General features: G+C 38.3%; 1 protein-coding gene across 10 annotated transcripts in view; it reads left to right on the top strand.

Annotated features, from left to right (window-relative positions):
- FAM184A (family with sequence similarity 184 member A) overlaps positions 1 to 13,788 on the top strand; it is a 123,404-nt gene that overhangs the window by 69,937 nt on the left and 39,679 nt on the right. For all 10 annotated transcript variants that reach the window (XR_009263264.1, XM_058735116.1, XM_058735115.1 and 7 more), the window contains exons 8-9: positions 2,509 to 2,630; positions 3,311 to 3,461. Coding sequence is in view for 9 of the 10 variants with exons in the window: in XM_058735116.1 (XP_058591099.1) it covers positions 2,509 to 2,630; positions 3,311 to 3,461 (273 nt within the window). In the remaining variant the exon portion in view is untranslated. The remainder of the gene's footprint in view (positions 1 to 2,508; positions 2,631 to 3,310; positions 3,462 to 13,788) is intronic.

The following is a 13,788-nucleotide window of genomic DNA, read 5'->3' as shown; positions in this document are numbered from 1 at the left end:
TGACCTGAGCCAAAATCAAGAGTCAGATGCTTAACCAACTGAGCCACCCAGGCTTCCCCCCTTTTTGCCCCACATCTTCTTCTTATGAGGCTACCCATCACATAGTACTAGGGGCTCACCCTATGACCTCTTAAGGAATTACATCTTCACTGACCCTATTTCCAAATAATATCACATTCTGAGGTACAGGGGTTGGGATTTCCACATATCTCTTCAGGATCACAATTCAACCCATAACAATCAGGATGCACAATTCTTCTATTGGTAAGCATTCAAACTCTCATATGTAGCAACTAAACAATGCTCTGTCACCTACAAATTTTGAAAGGCTCTGCTCCCTTCCATTCTCACGGAGCAGAGCAAATATTTAGATTCCCTCAGAAAGTGGAGAAAAGATCCATAACAACTAAGCGTATAGTTTCCAGAGAGTTCTTACTTTTCCTTCAGAGAGGTGATTTAGAGTGTGGGCTCTGAAGTCAGATTGGCTGGGTGTGATTTCTTGATCCATCGCTTAGTGTGTCACTTTGGGCAAGTTACTTATTCTAAGCCTCAATTTACTCATCTGCATTTTGCAGGAGGGGGTAGTAATACACCTCACACCACTACTGTAATAATTAAATGAGGTAAACCATTTACAGCACAGTGCTTAGTAAAATATCAAGCATTCAGGAAACATTGCCTTTTATTAATATTATCTCAAATTTAATTTTTGTAGCTTAGTATTGGAATCCGTTTCATTTCTCTAAGGTCCTTGCTCATATTTACATTGCTCTTCTATCAAGTAGTGGAATATACTAAGTGTTGTAAGCAAAACCTTAGCAACTGTCCATTTTTTTTGTTCTGCTGGACAGTTTAGATTGAGAAAATACAGATACTGCATCACAGTTTATTTCAGCTTTAGGTAAGCTCTTCAACAGCAGGTGTTTTCTCTGGATGTGAGTTTTTTCCCCTCCTCCCTGCTGAGTTTCGGTTGTGTATTACATAAATGAACCCATCATAAAATGGATGTTGATCCCTGAGTATATGTCCAGTTGTTGGTTGATAACCTGTGAGGGATCCAGACACGGATAAGGCATGACTCTCTGCACTTAGGACATTTTAGGCCACAGTTGGGAAATAAGGAGTAAGATTCTGATGACAGTGATGATAATATTAGTTTAACATTTGTAAATCTGTAGTTGGGAGTTCATAGTTTCTCCCATTACTCAATCTTGCTGAGCCTGTTTCCTCACCTGTAACCTCCCCATGTTGCTATGAGGATCCCATGAGCTGATGGATGTGAAAACAGTTGGGGGAAAAAAGCAAGTATTTTCTTTACTTCTTTTCTTACCCCACTAATGTCTGATAAAGTACTTTGCAGTCAGTAAAAGAAATACTTCTTAAGTACTTCTACCTCATTTAATGCTGCCTGTGGTGGAAAAAGTAGTAGTTCCTAGAGGCAGAATACTTAGTGAAAAGGACGGTTGGCTAAGATGGCCAAACCCAATTTTCGGAATTTACTGCTATAAGCCGGGTCACCAGTGTAGAATGGCAGTTTCAACATTGACTTGCTTCTCTCCCATTAATCTGGACATGCCCCTCAGCAGTGTTACAGCACATGCCATTAGTAAGGGGGTGATCCAGAAAGGGTCACTGTTAGAACAGAAGGAAGCACCATCATCTGTTCCTCTTCTGTGGGAGGCAGAGAGCAGCTCCACTGCTGGCGGGGACTGATGGTTGCCAGTGTCGTCCAAACAGTCTAGCCCTAGGCTCCGGAGAGCCACTTGATTGATGCTAATCTGCAGGGATTTCACATATAGCATATTATGTTTCCATAACACTAAACACATGGATCGCTGTTTTGAAGTTACATAATAAAAATAGTAGCCAAAATGTCTTATAGTTATTTTAATCATGTCAGTGAAGTATAATTGTAATGCTTCAGCTTTGGATAAATAGCAGACTTTTGATTATAAATATGAATGAATTTGAAGAACGTATCTATGTAACGTGTACATATATGAAGATAATAGATACCTATGATATGGAAAGTTTAGTTAAGATTATTGGGGTGCCAGGTGGCTCAGTCAGTTAAGCATCGACTCTTGATTTTGGCTCAGGTCATGATCTCATGGTTTGTGAGTATGAGCCCAGCATCAGGCTCTGTGCTCATAGCACTGAGCCTGCTTGGGATTCTGTCTCTCCCTGCCCCTCCCCAGCTCTCTCTTTCTCTCAAAGTAGATAAATAAACATTTTTAAAAAGATTATTAATTATGCTAACTTTAAGCTGTTTAAAATAATTTGTAAAATTAGAAGCCTTGATAAAACAGTTTGCACAAGGACATTTAAAATATAAAATGTGTGCCACACACTGTCAGAAAATCTTGAGTAATTGTTATAGATGGCACTATCAGTTATTGTGCTGTAAGAATTTAAAAGTGATAATGCAAGCACGCTGCTTATTTGAAATAACCAGCAATAACCTTGCTTTTGAACACTTGTTTTCATTGAAAAATTTTTATTTTTCAGGGTGAGCTAGAACAAGAAAGACAACAGCATGAAGAAACGCTTGCTGTTATGAAAGAGGAAGAGAAGCTCAGAGTGGACAGAATGGCCCATGACTTGGAAGTAAAATGGACTGAAAACCTTAGGTACATTTCTTACTCTGTGATGTAATCTAATCAGTACAGATATGCAGGGGCGCCTGGGGTAGCTCAGTCAGTTACGCGTCCAACTTCATCTCAGGTCACGATCTCACAGTTCATGAGTTCGAGCCCTCCGTCGGGCTCTGTGCTGACAGCTTGGAGCCTGGGGCCTGCTTCGGATTCTGTGTCTGCCCCCCACCCATCCCCTGCTTGTGCTTTGTCTCTCTCTCGCTTTCTCTCTCAAAAAAAAAAAAAAAAAAAAAAAAAAACGATGTGCAAAGATGTTTTTCTGTTATATGGCTTACATTGTCTTATTGTTAAAATCATAGGGACAGTATTTTTAATGAATTTTTTTCATGATTAGATGCAGAGAAATTGGAACTCTTTTTTTCTGCTTGAATACTTTTTCTCATTTTATTTTCCTGAATGTAAAATACTAACCTCAAGTCAGAAATCTTATTCTAGTACCTGTTCTGCCATTGTTAACTGACAAATCAATGATCATGGGTAAGTTACCAACTTGCTGTATAGTCCTGTAAGCCTGACTAAAGTCATTAGTAACTCTTATTCTGAGTTGACTTTTGAGGAGGATTAATTAAATATGTAGAAAACCTGCGAACAACTGTATTATAGCTATTGAGAGGAATAATTCTCTTTAAAAAGTAAAAGTATTTATTTTATTTTAGACAAGAGTGTTCTAAACTTCGTGAAGAGTTAAGACTACAACATGAAGAGGATAAGAAGTCAGCAATGTCTCAACTTTTGCAATTAAAAGAGAGAGAGAAAAATGCAGCCAGGGATTCATGGCAGAAGAAAGTAGAAGATCTCTTAAACCAGGTAATCAATAGTCTCTACATTATGGAAGTTCATTTTCCTTGACATTCCCTAGCTAGGGAAATATTGTAAAATATTGTTTGTTAATTTCATTGTATTTTGGGTTTTTTTCTATAGGGCAAATTAAAAAATTTTTTAATGTATAAAATCAAGGAGACATATTCGTTAACTTGTGAAATGTTGTGTTAAATAATGTTACATCGGGAGCCCTAAATTCTGAAAAGAATTTCATGTTTTTGGTTTAATATTTGAACTGAACACATCAGGGATTTTTAAATGGGAAGGTTACCCATATTTTGAGAGTATAAAAAATGTTTTTAAGCCATCAGATATCATTTGGGTCCCGGAAGGTAAAATTTATTAAATGCATCCTGATTGCCTAAAACCATACCAGAAGTGAGCAATTTCCTTCTTTCTCACTAAAAGGATATTGCCTGTTACGCTTCAAAATGTTATCAACAAAAGGTAGTGATATTCCTAAATCTATCTTCTTATGTCAGGCTCACTTATTTCCATTTTTAACTATAATTAAACGAATGTGCACATTTTCACTCATTTTATACAACTTCTAACTATGAATTCTTAGCATTCTCCTGCAAAGCCAGTTATTAAATAAGACTGACTGCATGAGTCACCAGTTGATAAGCAAGTGCAGAGCTTAGACAAGAAGCAGCTCCATAATTTAGTGCTAGAAATCTACTATTATCTTTCTATTTGTGATCATGATGAATTTCACAAGAAACAGGAAAGGCTTTCTGTAAGATAATTTATTACATAGGTACATACATATAGTATCTTTCAAGAGTTCTTGGGGCCTGCCAATTTGTGTCTGTTCTCTCATAATAATTAGTAATGTTACTTTAAAAAGGGAGTATATACATGAATATTTATGAGTTTTTGTGAATAAATTTGCAACCTTTGAAACTCAGAAGGAAACAACTCTCACTAGAAGTTGGGCACCATGTTAGCATTGCTTAGGCTACCTTCTGTACACTTATTTTACATTCCTATTTAGAGACCTAGAAGGACAGATTCTGGGTACAGTGGTACTACCCCTCTGTGATGTTCTCTACTTAAAAAGATGCAATTAATTCAAATATATGATAAAAAATAACCCCCCCACTGAAAGTCTGCCTTGTTTTTCAATCACAAAGTATTGACTAATAGACATTTTTTGGCTGGGTTTAGCACTGTAAAGAGGACCTACCACTTCTCCCACCTGTTTTCTATTATTATTTTATTATTCCTATAATCTCTCTTATAATTATCATATTTCATGCATGCTTCTCTGACATTTTTTTCTCCCCTCCCCACACCCCGATATCTGGTCTGCCATTGTTTATCCCTGAAAGGAAATAATGCTTTGCATATGGTTTTAGTTCTGTGTATCATAAAATAATTTATTACATAATGGCTCCAATTTTTGCCAGCTTTACAGAAAGAATTTTTTTGATCAATTTTCAAAGCAGATTAACCATAAATATCAATATAACCAGGAATTAATTGCCTCCCAAGGTGAAACTGATCTGTGCTGCTCTATGCCATCGGTCCATTTCCAAAATTATAATGTCTTCCCCTCTCCCCCCTTCTAAAATACAAAGGGCATACACATTACCCTAGGTAAAACTGGCAAATGGCTGTTGCAGCTCAGGATCTTCTGTGCCTGAAGAAAGTTAAGAAAACAATTGAACAAAAGATTCTACATTGAAGTGAAAATGGTATTATGCTATCAAAGTTGCACTTTTTCCAGCTATGTGGGAGGACAAAAACTTCTAGCAAGAACAGCAAGTTGTTTTTTGTCTTTTAAGTTTATTTATTTATTTTGAGAGAGAGAGTGCAGGGGCAGGGCAGGGAGACTGAATCCATCCCAAGCAGGCTCCACCCTGTCAGCACAGAGCTGGACCCAGGGCTCAATCCCATGAAGTGTGAGGTCATGACCTAAGCTGAAACCAAGAGTTGTAATGCTTAACGACTGAGCCATCCAGGCGCCCCAGGACCAGCAGGCTTTTTAATGGAACTTTGTTATGGACAAAAGAACCTTTTCCTCCTTCTTGGCCCTTTGGATCTTGTTCTGTTGGTTATTTTGGATGGATTCCTAGAGCCTGTGCCCTACACCTGCTCTACGGCTTTCCCCGTGCCTGATCCTACCAAGCCCAGTTCCTCATACTTTCCACCCCCAGCCCTGAGCCCTACAGCCATTTCACTCTGCGGGCCTCACTCATCCCCTTATCCCTAGCACTGCCAGGACCTTTTGCATTTAGGGAAAACAGAGCCACCTTGGGGTTTGTGACATTTAAAGAGTAAGAGTGGGGAACAGAATTGGAACAGCCAGACCTTAGGCAGAAACATATATTGTGAAAAGTATCAGAGATCTGTGTTTTCACATATTTTAACTATTTCTGAGTGAACTGAAAATAAGTATTTTTGTGCCGTGGTTTACCTGTATTTCATTTTGCTTAGAGCAAAGAAGAAATAATTTCTTTCCTGTGAACTTAGTCTCTTGAGAGTTAAATTTGATTTAAACTTATCAAGAAACGGGTAAAGAAAGGCCTAAGAATTTCACTTTTCTTCAGATGTTTTTCACTTTATCAAAATTTCTCAAAGCTATTATTTTTATTCTGTGCTCTAATTTCATATTTTTAGTTTTAATATTTCATGGTGTTCTTTTTTCTGTCCAGTGATTACACCTTAGTCCAAAACTAGGTATACTTCCTGGGCTAATCAGTGTGTACATTTAAATTCCTTTAAAATAAAAGAACTACATTTACTCTTCAACTGTAAAGAAAAGTAATTATATAGAGTCATCTGTGATCATATTTTTTCCATTTGTGATCCTAAAATGTCGTGATATATTTATTTCACCTTGTTTTCAGGGCAGATTTTATTTGGGGTCCAACTTGATGACTTTATATTCCAATTCTCTCATTCAGATCAGTGGACTGAGAAATTTGGGAGAGACATGGACTGTTCAGACATAGAACTGTGGAACTTTGTTGTTTGGGTCTGACTCTCCAGTTTGAACTTTGAGGCCCCAAGGTTATTTAGCTGGTGATAGCCACCATTGTATATGACAAAGTTTTTACCCTCCACATATCTACAGTCTAATAGAGGAAGATTTGTATACAGATACCTACAGTAAAAGTCACTGCAGTGAGTGACTATAAATGGTCTGGAGAGTCTGTACTATAGGAGCAATGATATGCTGGGTCTGGCTCCTACCAGCTCACATAGTTGTGATTGTGTACAGGCCTTCTCAGCTCCATATTCTGGGACATGTTGGTGGCTGGGAGTATTTACACCACAAATATCAGCATGTGCTACATATCAGGGCTTTATTTTTCAGAGAGCCTACATCCTTATCAGCTTACCGCTTGGTGGGAATATGGAGTAGAGAAAGAGTGACATAGCCAAAGTGATTGGGAAAATTTTCATTAAAGAGGTCAGCTTTAATGTGACTTTCAAATACGGTAAAGGATGAACCCAAATATTTTTACTCATTCTATGTTTTATTGAATATACTATTATTTCCCAAGCACAGTGTATAAGGAGTACAGAAAAATGAGGTGTGGACAGCTGGGGAGATAGGTCATTGTGAAAAATTTTGACTTCCAAGCATAGGAGTTCAGAGTTCACTCAGTAAGCTATGGGATTCTGTCAAAGGTTTATGGATAGGAGAGTACCATGTTGAAAATTTCATTTTAGGAAGCTTAATGTGGTTGTGATTTTGAAGTGAGGATGAAATGGAAACATCTCAATAATCTACAGTGTCTGAAACAGAACTCTTGAATACACATGATGCACCCAACCATCACCCCTCAACAGAAACCAGACTCCTCCTCCTAGACTCTGCTGTCCATTCACTGCTCAGCCATCTCTGACTCCTCGTGCTGTGCCGCCAATCAATTCATCAGCATTTCCTGCTGCTCTCCCTTCAAAGTACACCTAGGATCTGATCATTTCCCAGCATTCCCTCCCCTACCAGCTAGTCCAGGCCACTTGCAGTTCTCTCCTACACTGCAAATGGAATCTGCACTTGGTCTTCCTGCTGCTTCTCTTGTCCGCCTACATATTATTTCCCAACCAGCCAGAGTGATGCTTTTAAAATGTTAAGTTGGATCATGTTACTCTCTTGCTTCACACTTTCCACCATCAGATTATAATCCACACTTTTACTGTGGCCTGTAGTAGCCTTATGATTTGTCCCCTACCAACATCATCTCCTGCCATTCCTTCCCTTCCTTTTCTGCAGTCCTGCTGGAAGACTTGGAATTCCTGGAACACACACACACACACCAAGCTTAATCCATCTCAGGGCCTTTGCACCTGCCTCCACATGGAACCCATTTTCCCTAGATCTTTATGGCTTTCTTTCACTTTGTTCAATTCTCTGCTCAATCTTAACTCTTCAAAAAGATCTTCCTTAGCCACTTTCTCTAAAATAGCATCCTCCATCACTCTGTGTCCTCCTATTCTGCTTTGTGTTTCTTCAAAACACTTATTACTGTATAGCATCATATTATTTACACTGTTAGAATGTAGTTCCATGAGAGCTGGGCCTTTATCTGTGCTATTCACTATTGCACACCCAGATGCTTAAACTCCCTGGCATATAGCAAGCACTTGATAGTTGTTTGATGGAGTGAACAAAAACAGACACGGCTACTGAAGAGGCATTTGTCAAACATATGAAGTACAAATAATTCTACCCATTTAGGACCTGAATTAGGTTTATTTCATTGAGAACACAAGGGAAACTATAAAGAAAAAAATCATGTAATTTGATGGAATACTTTGGTAAAGGAGAAATAAATGTTAAAGTTGACTGAATTTGAAGCCAGAATAATCAAAAGGAAAAGCATCATCTGAGAGAGGGAAGTCATGAGCTCCTTAACTGGGGAGAAGGGGGATGATGAGATGGTCAGTTTGGTTTTAGATGTAGTGATTCTACCATCAGAGGAAATTTTGGAGTTCTTCACACTCAATTGGAAAGATCAATGACATGAATGAGAAGTAGAGCATTAAAATAAGTGCTGGGGACACTTGGGTGGCTCAGTTGGTTAAGCATCCGACTTTGGCTCATGTCATGATCTTATGGTTCCTAAGTTTGAGCCCCGCATCGGGCTACATGCTGACAGCATGGAGCCTGGAGCCTACTTTGGATTCTGTGTCTCCCTCTCTCTCTCTGCCCCTCTCCCCTTCACACTCTGTCTCTCTCCCTCTCCCAAAAATAAACATTAAAAAAAATTTTTTTTAATATTTCAAAAAAGTGCTGTTGATCAAGAACAACTGAGAAGCCAGCTTCCTATGGCTGTTGCAGACTGTGTTCTGATATTTATTAATTAATTTGTTAATTAATTAATTAATTTGTTTATTTATTTGAGAGAGAGAGAGAGCGCGCATTAGCTGGAGGGTGGGGGGCAGAGAGAGGTAGAGAGAAAATCCCAAGCAGGCTCCACCTGCCAGCACAGAGCCTGATGCAAGGCTCGAACCCATGAACTATGAGATCATGACCTGAGTCGAAGTTGGACACTTAACACACTAAGCCACCAAGGCACCCTGAAATAATTCTAACCTTTTTAAAAATATGGCTACTGAAAGCTTTGTTTTTAATAAGAAAATTTAATTTTTTAACATTTATTTGTTTGTTTTGAGAAAGAGCATGAGAACAAGGGAGGGACAGAGAGAGGGATAGAAGATCCAAGGCAGGCTCCTTGCTGATAGCACAGAGCCCAGTCCAGGGCTTGAACCCACAAACTGTGAGATCATGACCTGAACTGAAGTCAGATGCTTAACTTACTAAGCCACCCAGGTGCCTCTGGCTACTGAAAACTTTTAAAATTACACACATGGCTCTCAGTTATAATGCTGTTAGACAGCAATGGTCTAGACTATTTAGATCAAAAATTCAAAGTAAATTTGGCTCAGTGCTCATTTTGCTAGCTCCATCTCCTAACTCTTAAATTAAGTTTTACATTAGGAAGGAATTCTCTTTAAAAACTGCATTTCTGCCTACTGAAAAAAAGATTATATTTGCATCAGTTTTTATGTTTTTTTAATTTTTTAATGTTTATTTTTTTGAGAGAGGGAGAGACAGAGTGCTAGCAGGGGAGGGGCAGAGAGAGAGAGAGAGAGAGAGAGAGAGAGAGAGAGAGAGAGAGGAGAGAGAGAATCCGAAGCAGGCTCTAGGCTCTGAGTTGTCAGCACAGAGCCCAATGTCGGGCTCAAACTCAAACCACGAGATCATGACCTGAGCCTAAGTCAGACGCTTAACCGACTGAGCCACCCAGGCGCCCCTTATGTTTGTTTTAAAAGAATAACAATACTGCCTTTTAATGGAAGAACAGATACAAGTAGTTTCTGAGGTAGAGATTAGAAAGAGAGCTGGAATAATCATCTCTTCCCAGCTAGCTCAAAGACCTTGACAGAGCCCTGAGCAGTGATAGGACATCAATGAAGCTGACCCTGAAGGTTCTGAACCCTCTCCCTAGAAATTAGGAGAGCAGGAAACTATTTAGAAAAACATCAGAGATCTAGCTTGAGCCCGGGGAGAAGAGATGACTGGAGTAAGGAAAAGGGAAGTCAAAGGAAAAAGCAGAAGACCGAAGTGTAATAAAACATAGAGAAAAGCCACCTAGAATAGAGAGTGAGAATAGCAGGCAGGACCCAATTTTGCTTTCTCAGAAAATGTGCAATGGAATTAAAGTCTACCAAAACCCAGCCAACATCCATTATCTTCCATACTTTTAGTTCCTGGATTCAAAGTTAATATGCAGTCTTTTCTTTAGTAAATATGGAAGCTTGTTCTTCATTTCTCTTCAGTCAAAAAAATTTATGATGTTGGAGCCCCTGGGTGGCTTAGTCAGTTAAGCATCTGACTGGCTCAGGTTATGATCGCATGGTTTGTGAGTTCGAGTCCCACACAGGGTGAGTTCAAGCCCCACCGTGGGTGAACACGAGCCCTGCTTTGGTGAGCCTCGCTTCTCTCTCTCTCTCTCTACCCCTCGTGGGACTCTGTCTCTCTTTGCCTGTTGCTCACTTGCACCCTCTCTTTAAAAAAAAATAATAATGACATTATTTTAACTATATTATATCCTCTTTTATCAGACTTAAGTTGTTAGTGTTCTTCATCTTGAGATTTTTTTTCCAAGATAAATAGTACTAAATTGTTTTCTGAATTAATTCGCAAATCTAAAAATGTTTCATTTTCTTTTCCCTACCCAAACTTCCCTTTTTAGAAGTTTATCCAGTTCTTAAATTGGTACCTTTAGGAGAAGAGACTGAAGAGATGGAACAATGATGCCTACACCTGGCTTTAAAAAGAGATGCTTAAAATACTGGGTAGTGATTAATGTGTACTAAGCATATATATAAGTTCTGCAAAATACCGTAGTAAGACCTTTGATGAAATGCAGAGCAGTTTGTGCCTCTTTCAGAGGTAGCAGGACCCAGAACACATCTGAAAAATACTTACGAACATTGAGATAGCACTGTAGTAACAAATCAACTTAATATATTTCTATTTCATATGACAAGGTACTAAAAAAAGCATTTTGGATCTGAAAAATTTCAATGGGTATATGATTATACAGTTATTTAAGATAATCTCTGAGGAAAGTGTTAAGAATTATCTAACATTAGCTTGTCTCTACTTTAATTTCATTTATTGTGTGCCTGTTATTACTACTTTAGTTTAAATACTGAACAATTATTCATGAATTTTTCTTCAATTTTTTGCTTTAGGAGAATTTTTTTAATTTTTTTTTTTTTTTTTTTTTTGAGAGAGAGAAAGAGCACGAGCAAGGGAGGGGCAGAGAGAGAGGGAGACACAGAATCTGAAGCAGGCTCCAGGCTCTGAGCTGACATCACAGAGCCTGATGAGGGGCTCGAACTTATGAACCACAAAATCATGACCTGAGCCGAAGTCGGATGCTTAACCGACTGAGTCACCAAGCACCCCTAGGATAATTATTAAAGTTGTGATTTTCACTCTTAAAACTTAAGGTTGTTGGTTGCTTTTCTGTAGATATTAGTAAAACTTGAAATTAATATTAGAAAAGGACTTTACATAATTTGCTTTAAAAAATTACCATATTATATATTAAATATTGAATTTTGGAACATTTCATTAGGCTTTAACGTATTTTACTGGAATTGCAGTGTAAGATCATTGTACCTATTGTTTCAAGGAAATCAAAAATTTGATAAATGACGTTTCTTGTTTTAGTAATGAGAATTTTATTCTGTCGACATTTGATGACATTTTGACATCTGTCAAAAATTTAGTGCTGATAACACCATGTAGTGTGCTAGACCCATAATGGAGTCATAATAATCTCTGCCTTCCCAATGCTTATAATCTAGAAAGGAAGGAAAATAGAAATAACAGTTGGATACATTAACTCATTATAACTGTAGTACACATGTGTACCATGGGAACCTAACATAGTCTGGAAACTTGGGGAAGGTTTCTTTGCCTATAGGATCCTTTACCTAAGACCTGGAAGAGAGGCAGGAATCAGGGAAAGAGGAAAAGAACAGCATCCTAAGCAGAAGGGGACATATGTGCAAAGGCCCTCAGGCAGCCCCCAAACACCTTTGCTCTAGAGAGTAGAGAGCCAGAAGCTGGGGAGGTAAGCAGGGTTGGATCACTTGGGGTCTTGTGATCCCCACGGCTGGGAGTTTATCTAAAGAGCGATGAGGAGCTGTTGGAAGATTTTAATCAGGAGTATGAAATATTCAAGTATTATAATTTCAAAATTCTGCAGAATGGAGAATAGAATACAGTGGGACAAGTTAGGTGCCATTCAACAAATATCGTTCCCTCTTGTCGGTCTTTGTTTTGATCAATATTTTGAGGACAAATAGTATATTTGGTATACTCACTAGTTCATTTCTGTGAGAGGATACGTTTCGAAGTCTTAGAATCTTTTGGCCTCTGTCAACAGGATTTCTGCATGATTTGGATGTATGTATTTTTTCTAAATAACTTTTTTCTTTTTAACTTTGAAGCTTTCTTTTTACTGCTTATGTTATTATGGGGGAAAGGAAAAGTAAGGTAGAGAGTAGCAAAAACTAAATAATAAAATTCCATATCATTCAGTCTTTAAATAAGCATTCATTGATCCATTTACATTTTGCCACATACCTTTAGGCACTTTGGATACAAACTGTGAATAAGACAGTCATTGTCCTCCAAAAGCCTGTAATTCAGTGGATTTTAATATTTATATACCAATATGTTTACAAATTGCAAACATGTAAAACCTTGTGCTATTTTCTAAATGAATAAACTCAGGTTTAGAATAAATGTGATGACTCCTAAGAGCATAGTTTCTTACATACAAAGCTCTAAATTTCTTATTAAGCACAGCAACTTTTTATTTTGTTTTCTTTCTCACTTATCTGAAAGTCTGATTATATTCATCTTTCAAGAAAAGAAATTCTGAAACACATTCAGTAGGCTTTCGATGTTGAGAAATCAGACTGCTATCAGCGGAAGAGGATGTCCTGAGGCCCTTTTTACTCATCTCAAAAACTAACAAGAAGCTTAAGTTGTTTTAAAACAAATGGACTGGGGCGCCTGGGTGGCTTGGTCGGTTGAGTGCCCGACTTCGGCTCAGGTCACGATCTCGCGTTCCGTGAGTTCGAGCCCCGCGTCCGGCTCTGTGCTGACAGCTCAGAGCCTGGAGCCTGTTTCAGATTCTGTGTCTCCCTCTCTCTGCCCCTCCCCTGTTCATCCTCTGTCTCTCTCTGTCTCAATAATAAATAAATGTTAAAAAAAAATTTTAAAACAAATGGACTATTATATAGGGCATCAGTTTTTATCAACATGGATCTTGCTTATAGAATGCTTGCTGAGTAACATCTTTGCATACAGACTTTTAGTTCATCCAATATTCTTTCAAGCAGACATTTACTTGGGGAATCTCATCTGTGTTGTGGCATAAATACCATCTATGTGTCAGTGACTTTCAAAGTTAAATCTCTAGCCTTGATATCTTCACCTGAACTCAAAATCATTTGATTGGATAATTGGCATCTCAAATTTCACCTGCCTGACTCAGAAATACTGATTCCCAATCTCCGTCTGCCAACCCATCATCTTCATTTCTTGGCACTGCTTGTGGCTCAGAACAGAAACCGAAGAGTCATCCTTGATTTCTCTTTCCTTTATCTCTCATGTAATCTGTCAATCCTATTTATTCCACCTCTAAAACATACCATCAGCTTTTATCTACCCTAGTAAATACTGTGCCAAGCTTCCTATCCAGCCTCCCCAATGTCACTTTTCTTCAGAAGTACTCAAAGCAATCTTTTATGATGTAATCAG

Source organism: Neofelis nebulosa, chromosome 6 (genome assembly GCF_028018385.1).
Source record: "Neofelis nebulosa isolate mNeoNeb1 chromosome 6, mNeoNeb1.pri, whole genome shotgun sequence".
Lineage (NCBI taxonomy): Eukaryota > Metazoa > Chordata > Mammalia > Carnivora > Felidae > Neofelis > Neofelis nebulosa.
Note: the sequence above shows the minus strand (reverse complement) of the source record. Positions and strands in the feature narration are given on the sequence as shown.